The sequence below is a fragment of the Phoenix dactylifera genome, chromosome 10 (assembly GCF_009389715.1).
Source record: "Phoenix dactylifera cultivar Barhee BC4 chromosome 10, palm_55x_up_171113_PBpolish2nd_filt_p, whole genome shotgun sequence".
In the NCBI taxonomy this organism is placed as follows: Eukaryota; Viridiplantae; Streptophyta; class Magnoliopsida; order Arecales; family Arecaceae; genus Phoenix; species Phoenix dactylifera.
This window is the reverse complement of record NC_052401.1, coordinates 5,170,930-5,192,473: the sequence shown is the minus strand read 5'-3', so window position 1 is coordinate 5,192,473 and position 21,544 is coordinate 5,170,930. Positions and strand designations below refer to the sequence as shown.

Here is a 21,544-nt window from a genome sequence, read left to right as displayed (position 1 = left end):
GTAGCCCTTGCTTGTGGGTAATCCCTCGATGAAGTCTATGGTCAGATCTTCCCAAATCATGTTTGGGATGGGAAGAGGTTGCAGCAGTCCGGTTGGTGCCCATAGATCATATTTGGTTTTCTGGCATGTCTCGTACTCGGCCACCAAAGATTTGACGTCGCGCTTCAATCCTTCCTAGTAGAAGAAATGCTTCACACAGAGGTAGGTGCGAAGCCAACCTGAATGGCCACCTTCCTTGCTGTTGTGGAAGTGGTCCAAGATGTTTCTCCTCAAGTCGGGGACGTCCGAAACATACACATTCCCCATGTAAAAAATCCAAACGTCGTGTACCTTAAATTGTGCAACATCTGAAGCCACTGCATCTAGTTTTTCTTAGATTTCTTGTGCTCGGGTGTCAAGCTTGGTTGCCTCGCGAACTCGGTCCCAAATCCTCCTATCAACGCCGCTGATTGCTGCAAAATTCTGCATCTCGTCTATATCCTCAGCCACCCACAAAATCCGATCGTTCTCCCTTCGTGACAATGCATCAGCCACTTTGTTTTCTTTGCCGGGTTGATATGATGTCGTACTCAAAACCCAGCAACTTCATCAAAAATTTATGCTGTTCGGGAGTTACTATCTTTTGCTGGAGTAGATGGTGAAATGCTTGCTGGTCCGTAACGACGGTGAAGCGTCGACCGAGAAGGTATGGCCTCCAAACCTTCACTGCATGTACAACCGCCAGCAACTCTCTTGCGTAGGTACTCCAAGCTTTCTTCCTTGGCCCTAATGCTTTAGAAATGAAGGCCAAGGGTCGTCGTTCCTGCACCAAAACAGTACCTATACCTTCACCACTCGTGTCGGTGCAGACCTTGAATAATTTGGAGAAATCGGGCAAGGCAAGAATGGGTGTTTGCGTCATAGCTTGCTTGTGGTCTTCAAATGCCTTGCGCGCCTGTATGGTCCACATGAAACCTCCCTTTTTCAGCATGGTGATCAACAGCTTCGCGATCAGCCCATAATTCTTCATGAACCGCCGGTAGTAGCTAGTTAATCCCAGGAATCCTCTTAAGGCTGTGATGTCTTTCGGCCATGGCCAATCAAGCATGGCCTGAATTTTTCGCTGGTCTACATGAACTCCTTCGGCTGAAATGATGTGGCCCAGGTACTCGAGCTCCGTTTGCACGAATGCGCATTTTGAAGGCTTGATGTGGAAGTGGTGCTCCTCCAAGGTGCGTAGAACAATTTTCAAGTGCTCAAGGTGCTCGTCCATGGATCTGGAATATAAATTTTTCTTTAGGGAAGGTAGCACTTATTGGTGGGTGCCAGGAGTATACAGGTGCTCCATATTTTGCTGTTATATCAGCCTTGAAAATTGTCAGTACTTTTATCTCTTGTAACATTCAATGTTCATTTATTATATTGGTCCATACTTTTGTTTTTAAGGCAATACTTGCCTATTCAATCACACTTTAGGACACTTGAGTTCACAATTTCGCATGGCATATTTGTAATCAAAGGTACTAACAATTATGCATGCATACCACAGGGTGCAGACATATCTCATGTTTTTTGTACAAAAGATGCTACTGTTGGAAATTGTGTCCTAAAAGTCAATCATCAGCCTGTTGATGATTGAGATGTATATAAATTAATAAATAATAAAAGTTATTTGGCATTTTTCATCGCATATTTTGTACATCTTCATGAATTCATGTAATGTGATGAAGTCCTTAGGACTCTTATAAATGATAAAGGAGGATTTATTTACAAGTCCTTAAACCTGTTCACGACCGAACGATATGTTATTACTAGGACAATGGCATTATCAAGTATAGGTCGTTGTGTGCCATATGTGTTGGTTGTCCTCTTAACCAAGGAGTGTAGAGACACTAGTATGCCACACAGGTGAAGTATATGAGTACATTTCACTGAACGTGATCTGATCCGGAGCACTCTATTGTTAGAAGATGTTCCGAGTGGATATGGGTATAAGTGTCCTTCCGACCTGAGATCGCCACGGTGACTAGCAAGCAACTCATTGTACTTTGGTACCGGACTATCTGAATTTCTAATTCAGTCATGAAAGTGTTCTTGGTACAGTCAAGTACTTGCGAAATTGGTGTGTGAGTCAAAAAGGGATTGACCCCTCCAGGTGATAGAAGATAATGCTCTTGTGTTCAATTTAGCAAAATCTTAGCCAGGATAATCTTTGTGAGGAGTCACAGAATTTGTAAAGTTGAAACGCATATTGGATGAACTGATTAAAAGAGTTGACAGTAAACTCTGAAGTCATCCTAGGCATTCGGAGTTATAGAGATGAATTATACGGTGACCATAGTCCAAGGGTTCTTGAATGTTGCTTTGCAATCATTTGGCCTATCTGAACGTTGGGTACCATTGCTAGATAGTCATTTCGATTAGTATAGAAAGTTGTTCTTGTGCTACCAGCTTAGGTTCGAACCTATAGGGTCACACGCATAGAAGTTTCTAGGTTGATCAAATAGCTGACAGATGATTAAGAATCGTCCAGAGGTCCATTGGTCAATTCGATTGACAAATTATCCTAAGCAAAGGTTGCAATAAAATAATTATTGAATTATTGAAGGATTAATTAGCAATTAGATTGCTAATAAACTCAATTGATTGAATGATTGGGTTTAGGTTGAGCAAAATTGAATAAGATTCAATTTGGGCTACATCAGGGTTTGACCTAATTGAATTGGGTTCGACCCAAGTAGACTGAGCTTGATGCAATTAATGAGACTTGACCCAATTGGATTGGGCTTGACCCAAGTCAATTAGAAGTCCTTATTTGATAAGGATTATGAGTCCAAAAATTCAAAATTAGATAAGGAGAAGAATTCCTAAATTATAGGAGTCTAGCTTTCTTTCTTGGAGAAGAAAAACACCTCATCATTATCTCAATAATTGATGGCGCCTCTCCTCTTATTTTTGGCCAATTGTTGGCATGAAAATTCAGAGGAGGCGTGGGATAAAAATCCAGAAGGGGTGGCGCCACAAAGTTTCAAAAGGGATAGGATTAAATCCCTAATTTGTAGGAGATTGCGGCGTCAAGAAAGAAAGGGATGCGGCACCCAAATTGATGGCACATGAATCCCTAAAATGTCGGGATTCATAGCGCACAATTAAGAGGGATTATTCTCCTCTTAGATGCCGTATTTTTAAAAAATTTTGGAGATTTTATCAGCCAAATAAGTTGGCAAAAATAGGTGTGTGGCGTGGGTGCCGAAGGCTATAAAAGGACCTCCACGCCTAGGGTTCAATAGATGCATCTTGGGGTTTTCAAAAGGGTTCTAAAAATTCTGAGATTGGGCCATCCTCCTATTCTCTTTCCTCTCCTTCATCTCCATCCTTCATCTTCTCAAAGAATGATCAAAGGTTGAGTGTTTCGAAAGAGAAAGGTTCAGCCATTGCAGCACCTCTGCGCGAGCTAGCACTCCCACAGACGTTGATCTTTCTGGAGCTTCGCATGAACGATCCGTATAGGCCGGATGCGTGTGCGGCTAGAGAGTGTGATCAAGGAGTCATCAAAGACCTCCAGCGAATCAGGTATGAGATTTGATCTCATTAGAAATTAAGATTAAATCTTAAACATGGTTACTGAAATTTCAGGATTGTATGTTAAACATATAATCATAATTTCATATCTTACATAAATATTTAAATCCTGATTCTTATTTTTATGGCAGAGATCAGATCTTATGCATGCATGAAAATTAAAGAGTTTAATTTTTAATTACTTCTCCTGATTTCTAGAAAATTTTTAAAATCATGCATGCAGCCCGCAAGGGTTCCTATTAGCTATAACAATAATAAAAAGCTATAGTCCTGAGTTAATTGTGCACCCTGTTTTAGAAGAATCATATGGAGTAAGGTAATTTTTACTAGCTTGACTTAATGAGCTTGTGAACCTGACAATCTAGGCTAATTGCATGACTTGATTTCTTAGGGATGATGAGAAAGCATCAGTTTTTGGTAAGGTTGTTGGTGAAGTTACAAAGTGGATGCAAAGGTTTGATTGCCTTCTTGTTGGTCCAGGTCTCGGAAGAGACACATTTCTTCTGGTATATTTCCAAATGGAAGAATTTCTACTAAAGAAAAAGTCCTACAGACTGTACGCTTGTTGAAAACAGAAGCGTGAATTGAATTTTATCCTGCTAACCTATCTTTATCTTCATGCATTTGCATTTCAGATATGATTTAAGCCCAAGGCCCTGGAGCTTAAGATAATAGTTCAGATTAAGATAAAAGTTTTTCGATAATTCATCATGTGGTGGGGTTTGAGATTTAGCTTATTTGACTAAAAGCTAAAGTTTCAGCGGTTTACATGAAAGCCATATATAGTTATTCTGGTGCTGCAAGAACTCGACTGGCCTGTAGCTAAGTTATGATTTGCTAGGGTTCGATGGTCAAGATTTCTTCTAATGCTACACATTTTGTACTTTCTGCATTGATTCTTTACATGTTCGTGTTTTCAAAAAGTCCAGAATCCTGTCCCAGTGAACTCAAGCTTTCTTCTCTTAATTTTTGGTATTAGTGTTGAGGTATTTTCATCTTGGGCACGTCAGCGTCTGTCATCTACCAAAGAAGCCACTGAAAGGAGGTTTGACAGCTTATGCCACAAATACCTTCGTCAATAATGTTTTATTTGCAGTTATGTTCTGCTTCTGGTCCTTGTTTGTGTTTATATCATCGAGCTCTAATTTATATTTATTTTAGTTTGTCCAATCCAATGGTGCTTGGGTGCATTGCTGCTTCTGCGCTACTAAGGAAATCTGCAGCACTTGCTTTCGCATCCAAGAAACGAGCAACCCTGACAACAGATATTATTGAGTGCTTGGGTAGGAGGTAAACCTCTCTACCATGGAGTATAGAGTAGTTTTAGCTATGAGTTCTTCAATTTCAAATTTCTGCTGCTCTATTGCAGCCTGGAGGACATATGCCCGGCCGAATGATGCCGCATCTCATGGATCTCGGTGGTTTGGAAGAGGAGTCAAACTTTTCTGCTTTTAATTACATGCTAATAATGTAAGATGCTACATCTACGATTTTGTTGTTTATGGATGCCTGTCGAGTTGAAGTTCAGAAGGTTTTGGTCTTGATTCCAGCAGCTTGATTTGTCATGCAGATAACTTTTCATGGCATTGATGTATGAGAGCAGTGGTTGCATGAAAGTGGTTACAACAAAATTTATGTGGGATTGGCGGTCAGGTTGAGTTGGATTCATACAGGAATATGTAGAAGAGGATCTGTGACTACATTTCTGAGTTCACTAAGTTTGATTTTAACTTGGTCATGTTTCATTTGACTAGACCAAAATAATTCCTGATAGATTAATATTCATAGTATGGTCAAATGATAACTCTTAACTATAGTTGAGAATTTAGATTGAACTTGAGCTGTTGTTGCATCATCAAATAGAACTTAATAAAAGTCAACCGAATGGTACAAAACAAGAACAATCCTATTGAAATTCCACTACCTGAGTCTGTGTTCTCCAATTCAAAGTCCACTACATCAATTAGAAAATTAAATTTGATTGTTTTCTAGCATAGATGGTAAAGATAATATCCTTCAGTTCTCCAGATTTTATATCCTGACTGTTATTGGTAAACTATATGGAGCCGTTTGGTTAAACAACTCAAGGAAGCCCATCACATTGTAGCAGAGTTTTTAGTCAAATCACATGTGATGCACATAGTTTATTGAAGAAAAGAAAACATGCGTTGGATGACTGCGATCCCACCCATCAAGATTGATGGGAGTCGACTGAACATCCATTTAGTATTTACTTCTTTCCCTTGCTTGATCGAATGAATATGAAATATATCTGCTATAAGAATGGTATATATACATAGAAAGGATAGCAGGCAGCAATCAGCTCAGCATGATTTCTTGTAGTGGTGAAAGAGGAAATATGTAACATCAAAGCCATATATATATATATATATACATGGGATCTACTTTGTGGATGACTGGAAGAGATTTTCCTTCTGAATTTTTAGATATTTTCGTTGCAGGTGGAAAAAAGCTATAGATATGTATGTATGTATGTGTGTGTGTGTGTGTATATATATATATATATCTAGAGAGAGAGAGAGAGAGGCATGTAGAAACATCTATAAATAGGATCATGAACCAATCATGAAAAGGAAAGCGTACCTGGATCCATGAGTAATCTGATGAACGATCAAGTCCTTCTTCGTATCTCCCTCTTGGCCTCCGTTAATGACACCCACGATGGCTGGTTCTATATCGATCAATAGGCAGAGGGTGAGACCCATAAGCCTTATCCTTCCATCAAGGATTAAGGGAGTTTCCACTTCTCTAGGAGTCAGTTACGGGATTCATTCTGTAACTGACCACGTTGTGGTCATGTGGGTCAAAACCCAACATTCTCCCACTTGGCCCATATGACCATACTTTAGTTAGAATGATATAAACATTAAGCGCGCATCATTCTAATCCATAGTCACTTGGGTCATCATAATACCATAATTAAACAACTTACTAATGCGAGTCAAGGCGGTTCCACATCAACATAATGACATAGTTCCTTCCAAGTACTACAACACTAGCAAATTATTTAACCACAGTCCATAAATGAGAAGTATCTTTAATGGTCAAACATTATGTCTTTGTCAGAGACAATTCCTGTAATCATACATTCAAACCCATACATGTACATATATTTGAAGAACAGGAAAAACAGAAACATAATCAATTATATCTAAGTGTCAAAGAAATAAACATAATACAATCCTCAATTAATATCATGGATTACAACTAAGACCCATTCTTTCAACATGCTCTTTAAAAGTCTTCGGTTGTAAACCTTTTGTCAAAGGATCTGCAATCATGAGCTCTGTCCTCATATTTTATATAGACACATTTTGTTTCTGAACTTCCTCCTTGACAACAAAATATTTAAGCTCAATGTGCTTGGCACCATTAGAATATTTGTCGTTTCTGGAGAAATGGACGGCTGCAGTATTGTCACAAAAGATTCTCAGCGGCCTGGCAATAGAGTCGACAATCCTAAGTCCCGAGATAAAGTTACGCAGCCACAAACTATGAACCGTGGCCTCAAAGCATGCCACAAATTCTGCTTCCATGGTGGACGAAGCAGTGCTTGTCTGTTTGGCACTTTTCCATGAGATTGCTCCTCCAGCTAATAGGAACAAATAGCCAAACGTTGACTTTCTACTATCCACACATCCAGCAAAGTCTGAATCCGAATAGCCAATCACCTCAAGGCTATCTGACTTTCTATATGTAAGCATGTAATTCTTTGTTCCTTGCAAGTATCTCATCACCTTCTTTGCAGCTTTCCAGTGATCCATCCCTGGATTACTTTGGTATCTTCCTAGCATTCCAACTGCAAAACTGATGTCCGGTCTGGTACAGGTCTGAGCGTACATCAAGCTACCAACTGCAGAGGCATAAGGTATATTTTCCATCTGCTTACGTTCCAATTCATTCTGTGGGCATTGCATGAGACTAAATTTATCCCCTTTCTGAATTGGAACAACACTGGCTGAACAGTTCTCCATACCAAATCTCTCTAGAACTCTGTCTATATATGCCTTTTGAGACAACCCTAACAATCCACGTGATCGATCACGAAATATTTCAATGCCAATCACGTAGGTTGCCTCATTCATATCTTTCATTTCAAAGTTCTTTGAGAGAAAAACCTTAGTTTCATACAATAAGCCAAGATCACTACTGGCAAGCAATATGTCATCAACATATAGGACCAAAAAGATAAACTTGCTCCCACTGACCTTCAGGTATATACACCGATCAACAGTATTTTCCTTAAAACCGAAGGAAATGATGGTATCATTGAACTTGCGATACCATTGTCGGGAAGCTTGTTTAAGACCATATATTGACTTCTTTAATTTGCAAACCATGTGTTCTTTTCCCTTTAATGGAAAACCTTCGGGCTGGTCCATATAGACTTCTTCATCTAAACTCCCATTCAGAAAAGCAGTTTTTACATCCATTTGGTGCAACTCTAAATCATAATGTGCAACCAAAGCCATAATGATTCTAAATGAGTCCTTTTTAGATACAGGAGAAAAGGTCTCTTTATAATCAATGCCTCCTTTCTGAGTGAAACCTTTGGCCACCAGTCTGGCTTTATGTCGTTCAACATTACCCTTTGAGTCGAGCTTGGTCTTAAAGACCCACTTACACCCAACTGTTTTACAACCTTCGAGCAAATCAACAACATCCCAGACTTCATTCTGATCCATTGATTTCAACTCATCTTTCATGGCATCAATCCATTTAGTAGAATCAACACTTTCTATGGCTTGTTTAAAAAAAACCGGATCTTTTCTTGTCCCTATATCAAAATCAAATTCTTGTAGATAAACCATATAATCATTTGGAATGGCAGATCTCCTTTCTCTTTGAGATCTCCTTAATGTCATCCCTTGTGGTTCTTCTACAACTTGTTCAGTGGTGATAACTTCATTATGGAGTGTTTGATCATTAATTTGTTGTTCATTGTTATTAAACTGTGTGACAATTGTAGGAACAACAATTTTCTTAGAAGTCATGGGTAAAGGGACTTGCACCCTAACTTCTTGAATTTTCACATTTTGTGGTTTATCACTCCCACTGGTTTCACCATTCTCAATGAATTTGACATTACCGGTCTCTATAATTCTCGTACTATGGTTAGGACAGTAAATCCTATACCCTTTGGATTTTTCGGGATAACCTATAAAGTATCCACTAATCGTTCTAAAATCCAATTTCTTTTCATGTGGATTATAAATTCTGGCTTCCGCTGGACAACCCCAAACATGCAGGTGTCTTAAACTCGGTTTCCTTCCTGTCCATAACTCAAAAGGAGTTTTTGGAACTGCCTTACTAGGAATCCGGTTTAATATGTATACAGCGGTCTTAAGGGCTTCCATCCACAACGATATGGGTAACGGAAAATTACTTAACATACTCCTAACCATATCCATAAGTGTACGATTACGCCTTTCAGCTACTCCATTCTGCTGTGGCGTTCCCGGCATAGTGTATTGAGCACGTATCCCATGCTTTTCTAAGAGTTTAGCAAATGGGCCAGGGTGTTGTCCTGTTTCATCATACCTACCATAATATTCACCACCTCTATCAGACCTGACAATTTTCACCTTTCTATCTAATTGTCTTTCAACCTCAGTAATGTATACCTCTAGGACATCCACTGCCTGAGATTTTTCATGCAACAAATAGACATAACCATAACGTGAAAAATCATCAATAAAGGTGATAAAATACTTCTCTCCACCAAATGATGGAGAGTCAAAAGGCCCACAAATGTCTGTATGGATAATTTCAAGAAGTTCTTCACTTCTTGTGGCAACTTTCTTTGTGTGTTTGGTTTGCTTTCCCTTAATGCAGTCTACACACATACCGAGATCAGTAAAGTCTAAGTTTGACAAAATCCCATCCTTTACTAATCTCTCTAATCTTTCTTTGGATATATGACCCAATCTTTTATGCCACAAGTTAGAAGATCTTTCATTTATCATGTTTCGTTTAATTCCAATATTACGATGCAAGGTCATAAGAGTTTCAGCAAAATGATTATCAAGATTCACTTTATATAAGCCATCACACAAAACACCAGAACCAAGGAAGACATTGTCTTTGAAAAGACGCAAACTACCATTCCCAATTTTAAAGAAATATCCTTCAACATCAAGTTTAGAAACAGAAATTAAATTTCTAGAAATAGAAGGAACATAAAGAGTCTGAAGCAAATCTAAATGACAACCAGTATTTAAAAGCAAACGATAAGTTCCAACAGCTGTTACAGGAACTCTAACCCCATTCCCCAAAACGATAAAACTCTCATTTGGATCTTGCATCTGGGTTGTAAGGAATCCCTGCATCGTATTTGAAACATGAATATTAGAACCTGAGTCAAACCACCAAGTATTAGAAGGAACTTCAGTAAGGTTTGATTCAAAACATACATAAGCCAAAGGCTTACCTTTCTTTTCAAACCATGCCTTGCGTTTATGGCAGTCCATCTGATAGTGTCCCAATTTCTTGCAAAAATGGCATCTATCTTTGTTTTGTTTCTTCTTATGAACCTCGGTGTCATGATGAGGCTCTTTACCCTTGGATGGTCCACTCTTCATGCCCTTTCTTGGCTTCTTCCATTTCTTCTTGGCTCCATGACTTACAAGATTGACAGAATGATATCCTTGTTGCTTAAGTCTTGTCTCCTCTTGTACAAGCATACTGGTCAATTCATTCACATTCCACTTATCCTTAATAGTGTTATAGTGAATTTGAAATGATCCAAATTGAGGAGGCAAGGAGTTCAAAACAAATTGAACTAAAAAGGATTCATTCACATTCATCCCAAGAGCCTTCAGCTTAGCAGCTATATTTGTCATTTCAAGGATATGCTCATGCATCCCACAAGTACCATCAAATTTCATGGTGGTAAGTTTAGCCATTAATGTCCCAGCCAGAGACTTATCAGCAGATCGGAAACGTTCTTCCACAGTTTTAAATAATGCTTGAGCACTGTCACATTCAGGAAGCGTTGACTTGATATTGTTCGCTATACTCATCCGCATAAACATAATGCTCAATCTGTTCGATCTTTCCCAAGTCTTATAAAAAGATCTTTCTTCCGAGCTGCTCAAATCAGTAATGTCAGCCGGTTTCTCAGATCGGAGTGCTAAATCAAGATCCAGAACACCTAGGTGAAACTGGACTTGTTCATTCCACTCTGAGAAATTAGATCCATTAAAGATCGTAACAGATGAAGCTTGCGAATGAAGCGAAACAGGAATAGATACTGCAATAAGAAAATTAACAATAAGAAAATGCTTACAACATTAACACTTTGAGTTAGCAATAATGATGAATAATATAAACAGTATTACCATAATACACCTTTGGGTTGTAATTATGAAACACTAAATTACTATTATGGTGATTCCCAATTCACCTAGGAATAATTAATGATATAGGTCCAAAATTCAAATAGGTCTGTTGCCTTTGAGCATCCAATACCTATTAAATCAAGGATACTCATTAATTATCCTAACTCAGCAAATCAATCATTTGAAAGTGGTGCACCTTTGGGCCAATCCATAATATCTCATGATTGAAAAACTGTAAGTCATAATTTGCAAAGTCATTATCTTAATACCTGGGATAAGAGTATTTGATGACTTGATGTCTATTAAACATTCTAGTTGGGTTACTTTGGTAACTACCAAACCATTACATAATATAGACATCAAATTAAAATAATGACATTGCACATAATTGACAATTCATAATATGACAAATTAAAATAAAACATAATTGATACCACATGTATTTAATATTTTACTAATCTACACAATCAGTACATGTGTCATATCATGCTATCAAGTATACTAAAATGTAAAATAAATGACAATTTTTTTTTTTTTTAATCACATTACCCTACAAGGACCTCTGCATAAATAATATGTTTGACAGGGACTAAATTAACATATTTTGAGGACCTCTGCATAAATGATATGCTTTACAGGGACTACATCAAAATATTTTGTTTCTTGTAGCCCTGGAAGGATGTCAGCATAAATAAAATATTTTACAGGGGCTTAACAGAAACAATTTCATCTTTTAACAGCCCTCTAAGGATTTCAGTATAAATAAAATATTTAACAGGGACTTAATAGAAACATTTTCATCTTTTAACAGCCCTCTAAGACTTCAGTATAAATAGAATGTTTTACAGGTACTTAACAGAAACATTTTCATTCTTTTTAACATCCTGGAAGGGCTGTATGCATAAATAAAATGTTCCATAGGGGCTTAACTGAAAATTCCTCTTTTATTGGTCAAACGAATTCGGGTTTCGGATCGAAACCCAAACACCCGAACCCGTTATGCCTGTTATGCCCCTTTTAAATATGCAGACGGGTTACCTATTCCGGGTTCGGGTCGAAACCCATGCCCGAAACCCGTTAGAGCATAAATTAACCCTTTTTTTTTAAATGGGAAGAGGAGACGGGTCGGCCCGACCCGTCTTCTTCCTCTTTTAGCGGCGGGCTAGGGTTCCGCCGAACCCAGCCCGCCTGCCTCCGGTCTCCGGGCGGCGAGCGCGCCGCCTCCTTCCGGTGGACTCGCCGCCCAATGGCGAGCCCACCGACGGTCGCACGCCAGCAGGGTCACGCCGACGGGTTGGGGTTCCGCCGAACCCAACTCGTCGGCCCTTAGGAGCGGCGAGGAGCGGCGATCGGCATTCATGCCGCCTGCCGCCGGATGCAACGCCGCCCAACGACGACTACCCGGGCGATCGAGTCGCCCGCAGGAATCCGCCGCCCGACGGTGATCATCCGGTAAGTTTGTCATCCTTTTTTTTTTTTTTTTGTGTGTGTGTAATGGAGGCCATGGCCGGCGGTTGCGCCGGATCCTTTGATGGCTCTCGGCGCCACATGCCGGCCAGATCCGGCATTGGGATGGGAAGGAAGCCATATGCCATATGCTGACCCGATCCGGCATTGGAATGGGAAGTTTTGCCGGCCATCACAGAGTCGGACCATCCCATTGCCAAGTCCCTGCGGCCGTGGAGGACTATCCATGGCCTGTCAAAAATGGGCCTTTTACCATGATCTAGTTCTACCCTTTACAGTGATCTGGTTCTAGGATGAACCAGGCTCTGATACCACATGTAGAAACATCTATAAATAGGATCATGAACCAATCATGAAAAGGAAAGCGTACCTGGATCCATGAGTAATCTAATGAACGATCAAGTCCTTCTTCGTATCTCCCTCTTGGCCTCCGTTAATGACACCCACGATGGCTGGTTCTATATCGATCAATAGGCAGAGGGTGAGACCCATAAGCCTTATCCTTCCATCAAGGATTAAGGGAGTTTCCACTTCTCTAGGAGTCAGTTACGGGATTCATTCTGTAACTGACCACGTTGTGGTCATGTGGGTCAAAACCCAACAAGGCAATGGACTCAACAAATACCATAAAGGCATTGCTTGCTGACTGATGCACAAATTCGGGAGATTCTATTCCCCCCATTAGCATAAGAAATATAAAGAGCTTTGCACAACAATTCAGATAAAAAAGCACATTTCACCATATATATAAGTACATACAGATGAATTTTTTTTTTTTAAAGCAAACATAACTAATACAGATATCTCGAGATAATGAGGTGGACTCAATGGCTGGCAACATAATAAGGAACAATAAAATAGGCTTGCAACCCTACAAGAGGAGATGCTTTGTCCTCCTTGTTCTTTAGATTTGACTAGATCTCCATGCACAGAGAGCACTACCCTTATAAAAAGCAAAGATAGTGCATGTACAGGAGAAAGAGTACCTGCAGAAGTCAAGCCTCGGCTGCGAGGAGGCTTTGCCGACTACCATCACTACCCCACGCCCTCTCCCTCCACAACCTCTCCACCTGCTCGAAGGTCAAGCCCTTAGTCTCCGGCACAAAGAGTGCCACAAAGACGAATGCCACCACTGCAACTCCAGCAATGATCAAAAAGGTTCCTGCAGTCCCAACAGCAGACACAACCGTGAGGAATGTCTGCGCCACAATCAGGTTGGACATCCAATTTACAGTGGCCGACATGCCCCCACACACACCACGATAGGCCTCCGGATAGATCTCTGAGTTCACCGCCCATGGTACGGGGCCCATGCCCGGGGAGAAGAAGCCAATGTATAGAGCCAGGCCTACAACTGCAAACCACCCGAGGCTGGTCCCGCAGTTGCCATGGAGCGTGTGCAGACCACAGAGACTGGTGGACTGCAGAAAGAATGCCCCGGAGAGTATGAGAAGGGAGATGATGACACCTGACAAGCTGGTGAGAGCCAAAAGGCGTCTGCCGCAACGGTCAATGAGATAGATTCCAACAACGGTCCCAGCGGCATTCGTAGCTGCAACAATAAGGGAGAGGAGCAGTGCAAGTTGGTTGGAAGAGAAACCAGCCATCTGGACAATGGTGGGGCTGTAGTACATAACTGTGTTGATCCCAGTGAACTGTTGGAAAGCCTGCTCATGCATGGATTTTGTTGACCAAATTAGTTTCATCACCATATAATGTATATATGCATGTAAAAAAACATGGTCACATGCATATATACATAGCACAGTTAACAAAACTTCAAAGTGTATTTGTTGAGGCAGCCTTGCCAAAAACTCCCTCATGTTTCCAAATGACCCAAATCTAAACTGCATGAGGTCAACATATCTCTCATGCAATTTAACTTAATAAGTAAGGTTTTATGTCAAATAAAGCATGATAATTCATAGTAAGGTTTTATGTCAGCTAAAGGATGTTGATTAGAATGGCTAAAAATCTTATAAAAGTTACATCTAGAGTACCAAGGACAAATTACAATCAGAAATATTGCAAGCATTAAAACTATATGGTGAAAGTCACATCATTTTGATATAACCTTCTCAGGATCCACATCATGAAAACCAAGTTACTGCAGATACTATTGTCTTCAAGTTGTTTCAGATTTTGACGAGATTTGGGTCATCTGGAAACAATCAAAGGAGTTTCGGCACTTACCTCCACCTTTTACCTGAAGGCCAGCTCCTGCAAAAAATGCAAGTCTCATTTCCTTGACTCTGAAAACATCAAAGTAACTGACAGACTTCTCAGGCTGAACTTCATCATCGGAAGCAGCAGCAAGCATATCAATCTCCTCCTCTAAACGGTCAGGGTCATAGATTTTTGCAAGCACAGCAATAGCTTTAGCTTTATCATTCTGCAACATAGGTGAAAGACCAGGAATATAAGGTTATATGTTGGGAGCAATATGACCTATTAAAACCTCTGATGAAAGGGCACATAGTTTGTTCACCTTCAGATAAAGCCAGCGTGGTGATTCAGGAAGTAATAGCATTAGAAAGAACTGAATAATGGCTGGCACTGCAGCAACTCCAAGCATCCCGCGCCAAGTCCCAGGAACCTGCACCACAGCATAACTAAGTAAAGAAACTACACATGGAAGATACTCAAACCTTTGACTCCAAGATACAACTTCTGAATAAACGGTTGGACGTTAGAAAAACTAAATGCAGCCCAACGATAGTTGAAATAAAAGTTATGAAAAAGAAACCCTGAAAAGACAACTCTCAAACCATTCACTTATGTTGGTAGAAAAAGATATGTCTATTAATGAAACATGAGCCAGAAAACCTATTTCACTTATTTATAGTGCATGGGTGATGCTGAATGGACATACTTCTAACATTTAAATTAAACATTTTTTGTGTAATTAACTCATTATAAACCATTAATCCTATCTGACATCCATCAATATTTATAAGATCACAACACACCAATATAAAAACTGCAAGATACAGCTGACATCAAAACACGAATACTAAAAAATGAAAACTGTGGAAACGTTTCTGTAAAATGTTCAGGTCTGATTATAGCCAATAGCATTCGCACATAACATCACATATTGTAGCATATAAAATTAAACATTGCTATACAGACTAGTGTTGATAAGTATCAGCATTTCTTGACATCCATTATCCATTTGTTCTGTATAGACAGTACCAATGCTCTAAACATGCAAAAAGAAAGGAATTTAATGAGGAGAACTTATAATTAATTCAAGAACTAAAAGGCTACATAGTTATTGAAACTTAATGATCAACAACCATTATTTATTAGACTTTCTCCGTGCATGCAAAGTTTCAAACTAGTGCCACCTTCAACTGGGAGTATCATTAGAGTTCTATGGTGAAATTAAAATTAGCTCAATTACTTAAGACAAAAATTTATAATTTACTCAACTAATAAAAAATAAATTGGACAGATATTGAAACTTAAGATCATCAACTACATGATTCAACTTTCTCTGGGCATTTAAGGTTTCAAACTAATTTCACCTTCAAGCAAGAGACTCATCATAGCTCAATAGTGAGTTGGATATGACATTGAGGGAGATGTAACCAACATGGAGATGCAGCCCATGAGCAGGCCCTTGCTGATGCGGCCCATTTGGAAGCACACATATAGTAAGACAGGTCCAGTTCTAGGCCAGCCTACCAAAAAATAAGTCTAATGGGATCCTAACTTTTTGACTAGTAAGAATTTGTTTTGATCCCATTTTAGCCTACTTTTGTTCTGTATACACACATCCAGGAAGTTTTATTTCATAATTTCCAAAGGATTTCTTGCATGGAAACTAGTACCAAACGAAGAATATTACTCAGTTTAAAAACTAAAAACTATCATCCTGTATGATAGCCCGTTTGCTGTTCTGCAGTTACATTTTGCTTCCATTACCCTTTCTCTAAAGTGTTCTTCCTCCATCTTACACCCTCCGCCACAACCTCAATCGGTTTTAATTCTAAACCACATTCACGAGTCATCTGCCTTAGCTTGTTACTGCATCAACCTATTTTTAAAAGCACCATAAGGCATCAAACTTATCAAAAGAGATAGTTTAGTAAATCTGAATTTGGAAGTACTAGCAATCACAAATATGGAGCCATTCTTCTGTTATTTCTGTTCAGAGTATGAGCCACTGCAGACAAATTAAGCAACAATTCATGCAACTCCGACTCTGATACTTTTCATTGGAAAATATCTCAAAAAATATTGCAATTATTAGAATCATAAGTTCAATGAACTACTTGATGGTTTCATTGAGTTGACTTAAATAAGCATGAATTATTAAACATTTAATTCTTTTTGAAGAAAGGCTTTATGTCAAAGTCACTGGTCTAAATAATATTTAAAAAAGAAAGTTGACATAATACATAACTGGATGTGAAGTAGAGAGCAATCAGATCAGAACAATATTATCAACTACAAGAAGTGAACTATCAGAATTAACCATTAACTAGATTGATGAGAGTATAAGCCTACAATAAGAGCTATAAGAATGAATGTTTAAGGAGACAATATCTAGCATTTGACAGACGGTCGAAGTCACCACTCACCAATACCAGGTGGCTGGCACAGCGCACCAATCATCCATTGCTGCAGTTGGAGGGAAGACCAAAGCTTCTTCATGACATATAATAAATGCTAGATAATTAAGTAACATGCATCAACAAGAATGTTAAACGCAACCAGTTATTGACAGAGCATATTTAGAAAATTACTTAAAATTTATGTGCAACCTGCAGACTTTTCTCGAGATGTTGCTGTATGTGTATTTAAAATCTGTAGTTATACATAAAATTAGAAAAGTATTGGTGGGCTAAAAAGTGAAAGAGAGTATAAACAAAACAGCTTCCCTTCTCTGCATTGTGATGCTAATCCACGAAGCTTTTTGCAAAGAATGCATCTCTGGAACATGATGATGATGCTCCTTCAAAACCGGGCAACCAAAAAGTTTTCATGCATATATGTAAGACATTGACAAAAACACAAAGAAAGGTCCAACACACTAACCGAATTGAAACTTGACTTGGCTGACTTGGTCATGCTGGGCTCCAAGAACCAAGAATGAGAATGTCTTTTTACAATTGCTTAAAATGACTTCAAAACAAAGATGTAAAGGCAAAGGCTGATTCTGAACAATATACCAAGTTCTTTAATATCATTATATAGCTGAATTTCAAAGTCACTTGTTTAATCCCTTTGATATAAGAAGTTCTGCATTACATGCATAAATCACCAAATTTCCTTCTTATGAAATTCAATCTGGAGAAAAGTTATATAGATGATTTGGCGTGATAAACGTACTTCATATTGGAAGGGAACTTTAGAGGCTGATCAAATAACTAATAGAATATTACAACAGACACTGCAGTAAAGGGAAAAGGCAAGATGAATTCTATTTACCTCTGTAAAAGCGAGATTTACAAGGTACGAGAGGAACTGTCCGCCAGTGATCATGAGTACATTCGTGCCCACAAGACCTCCTCTAATCTCTGTGGGAGATGCTTCAGCAATATAAACTGGAGCAGTGACAGATGCTATGCCAACACCCAAACCAACAAGGAGCCTTCCAAATATGAGGACATACGGGTCTGGAGCAGCACACATAACAAGTGATCCGATGGTGAAGACCACATCAGCAAGAAGAGTAGCCCTCTTGCGTCCGTATGCATCATTTACCCACCCACCCCCAGCAGCTCCAATCATAGCTCCTACTAATGCCATGCTTACAATTGTTTCCTACCAAGTACATAAGTCCACTTCCTTTTGTGATAAGAAGGCTCATATGAAAACATAAAATCCTTCCTGGAATTACATGAGATCATCGATGTCTCCATGTTCTCATGTCGGCATCTCCCCGGAATTATGAAAAGGAACAGGGAACATATCATACCTGTAAAAAACTGTTTTCACTGACCACCTTAAAATCATCACGGATGTACAGAAGTGCGCCAGATATGACACCTGAAGATCAAAAATCCACCGCCAACAAATCTTTTCAATGTTAAGAACTGAAAATTCTTCATCGGAAAAGAAATTGCAATTTTTTTTACAAGGAATCAAATAAATCTAAAGTGTTATTTTCTAACAGATTAACCAGACAGTGAGAAACCAATAGACCATGAGATTCCTGGTTGAAATGCAAATAATTTCAACACTGTTTATGAAGAAAGGGGAAAAAATACACTTTCTCTGTTCGAGTATACAAATCAGATATCAAATTTCATACAAAAATGAATCCAAAAAAATTGTTAAATATGATTTGAACCATGGGCTGAAAACATCCAAATTTTGATTTTTTTAATTGAAAAAAGAGAGCAATCTAATGGAATCTTTCCGTATATAAATAAGAATTTGCTCATAAACCAAAAGCCAAGCCAACAAACAGACAGACAGACGACAACAACATATTCATAACAGCAGTGGAAGAAGCACAAAACCAATACCGGTCACGCTCAATCAAAAATTCAAACTTTAATTATAACTCTACTGTAAAAACAGAAGAAAAATCCATCTGGACCATCAGATGAAGAAACCACGTCCCTACAACAACAGTAACATGGGGTCCGGATGCATCAAAATCAAAACTTTGACTTAAATTCCATTTCAAGAGCATCATATAAACGAGATGAAAAAAAAAAACTATCAGATCGATGAACAACTTATTCTGAAGTAATCCATACCTGTGTCATAACCAAAGAGCAATCCTCCAATTCCAGCAGTCACCGTGAGCCCAACCACATACCGATTGCTAAAGTACGACATTTTCCTCTTCGGCAATGGGTCCAGCGCCCCCGAGCTCCCCGCCATTGACAGGATCGTCATCTTTCCCTTCTGTCACCACCCAACTCAACCACCAATTCAAAGCTCAAACAACACCCCCCACCCAATACCAACCAAAAACAGCCAACCCCTCCAAAAACCCAATCAAAATCCAAGAAATAATCAAAAAAAAGAAGATCAAATCAACGAAGGAGGAGAGAGAGAGAGAGAGAGGAGGAGGAGGAGGAGGAGGAGGAGGAGGGGATAAGGTTAAAAGAATGGGGGTGGGTGGCCTCCCCTTGGATTCCTTTTATAGAAGAACAGGGCGTAAAATTTTGGTTTTTAAGGGTTAATCGCTTCTCCTGGACGGCACGAAGACGACAAAGAGGTAGAGCTCGCGCTCGGCTTCGTTTCCTACTTTCTTTCCTTCCTCCCCTTTTTCTAGAGAGAGAGGGGAGGGCGGCGAGAAACTCGTGGCGGCAAAAAAGAAGGGAGTTGGGCCCGGTTTTGTTATGTAAGGAAACGGGTCTTAAAAGTGCACTCCTGGGTTTCGAGAATCTTCAGTGTCATTACGAGGGTGTTTATGAGAGAGAGGATCATGGGGGGGTGTATCTGGGGATAATTAGAAAGCTGTTTATCGGTCTCCCAAGGAAAGGGCGGAGAGTTCCTCATGCAGCTGTGGAGGGCCAGGGGAGACGCATGTGACCGTAACAGCATTCATTTATGGTGACAGTCATTACTTACGTTTTTTTGTATAAATTAAATTATTTATTATGAAAATAATAGCCATTTTAATGGTTGGTATTGGGTGGAGATGGATTCCCTCTTGATTTCTCTCGTAAAAATTTTAGTGTCCATTTGTTAAAATATATATATATATATATATATATATATAAATATATGTAGGCAGCTATCTAATCCGCATGCGAATGTCTGATTTTTTTTAAATTTTATTTAATTTTATGTAGTACTCAAAAAATTTTAAAAAATTTAATGAGCATAGTAATATAATAATTAATTTGATTTATCATTTTTTTAGTAATATCATTAATTTTATGATCATAAAATTTAATTATCTAACTTATATCTATATTTATGTTCATGATATCAGAGTTATATTTATATGCTTGATAAAGGTTTGTTTCGTCGATAGCATTTTCTGATTTGGGATGCGTAGTAGCTGTTGTCACAGTAGGGGTCCTAAGGCGGGAATTGTCCTAAAGTAGCCATAGCGTTGATTGCTCTCCTTGTTCTATTGTATGGGCGAATTATCTTAATGAAAGCCTTCTTTTTGGCTCTCGTGTGAGGGTTGTCATAACTTGTGTCTATCTGCTGTTAAATTACTTTATAGAGTCCTAAGGGTAGTATCAAAGATAAGGGATTCAAGCCGTATTTGTTTTGATTAGCTGTCCTAGGCAAAGGAGTAAGTATTGGCTGTACTTGTGGTGGTACTTTGACCTTTAACATCATTTCTTTACTTGTACGACTTAGATGTCTCGTATTTCTCGAAAAAGTGATTCGATTGATGGGATTTCTATTTAAAATAAATATAGATATAAAATTTTATATTCAACTAATATTCGTATCCATATCTATATTCATCAACTCTAAATTGTTACAATGACATTATTATAAAATAGTGGATAATATTGAAAAAATAATATCACTATCATCTGAATCCCTCTACATTTTTTTTAATAGTACAATTTTTTTCGAAAAAAACACAAAAAATTGTAAATTAAATTTAATATAAAAATAATGCTCATTATAATGATTGTTATGATGATATTATTATAAAATAATGGATAAACAATAGCATGCCCTATTATCCAACTCACCCTTTATTTAACACTTTTCAAATAGTACACAATTTTTAAGAAAAAAATACATAAAATATCCAATTAAGCTGTATACATAATCATGCCAAATAATGATCATTATTCTTATTGTATCTAATTATGGCTGTTATGAAGGAAAAATAATCAAATAATATCTATTAGTTAAATACTCGGGACTATAGTGTGATAAAACACTTCCAAAAGCATGTTAATTGCCATTTTATTTGGTTGGGCCGCCATCTAAATTGACGAATGCTGTGGGGCCCAAACATATTACCAACGTGTCACGACAGTGCACAGTGTCACGAGGTCAGCCATTCCATGCACGGAAATGTAATTGCTTCGCGCCCGCATCCTCAAATACGTTGATAGTTACATGTCTTGATGTAATTCGAAGAAATTGCTGTTCGCTGTTGTGGAGGTAGCTGGTAAGAGTAAATGATCTACAGCTGCCCGAACTTACGGGGACACGAAGGATAAGACAAGAAAGTGACCGAAGTAACAATGCTGGTGGGACCC

General features: G+C 38.7%; 2 protein-coding genes across 6 annotated transcripts; one reads left to right on the top strand and one right to left on the bottom strand.

Moving 5' to 3' along the window:
• Positions 1-1,188: 1,188 nt before the first annotated feature.
• LOC103708601 (ATP-dependent (S)-NAD(P)H-hydrate dehydratase-like) lies at positions 1,189-5,340 on the top strand (the record flags this gene model as incomplete). The annotated part of the gene is made up of 6 exons (XM_039131092.1): positions 1,189-1,356; positions 1,529-1,580; positions 3,805-3,877; positions 3,953-4,127; positions 4,616-4,851; positions 4,931-5,340. Coding segments are annotated over 6 exons (732 nt in total), but the record flags the coding sequence as incomplete, so codon positions are not given.
• Positions 5,341-9,653: 4,313 nt separating this feature from the next.
• LOC103708602 (inositol transporter 1-like) lies at positions 9,654-19,465 on the bottom strand. Of its 5 annotated transcripts, none has more exons than XR_005513659.1 (8): positions 19,109-19,465; positions 18,319-18,389; positions 17,829-18,164; positions 14,878-14,985; positions 14,596-14,781; positions 13,376-14,056; positions 10,013-10,266; positions 9,654-9,905 (listed from the first exon to the last, which is right to left on the bottom strand). XR_005513659.1 is itself a non-coding variant. In XM_039130869.1 (7 exons), the coding sequence occupies exons 1-6, from the start codon at positions 19,248-19,250 to the stop codon at positions 13,385-13,387; spliced, it is 1,515 nt and encodes a 504-aa protein (XP_038986797.1). In that variant the 5' UTR covers positions 19,251-19,465; the 3' UTR covers positions 9,654-9,905; positions 13,376-13,384. The 5 variants fall into 5 exon arrangements, 3 of the variants coding, with proteins under 3 accessions (XP_038986797.1, XP_038986794.1, XP_026661013.1); XR_005513658.1 differs by having other exon boundaries at positions 9,661-9,905; positions 10,013-10,834; XM_039130869.1 differs by lacking the exon at positions 10,013-10,266.
• Between the last annotated feature and the right edge of the window lie 2,079 nt (positions 19,466-21,544).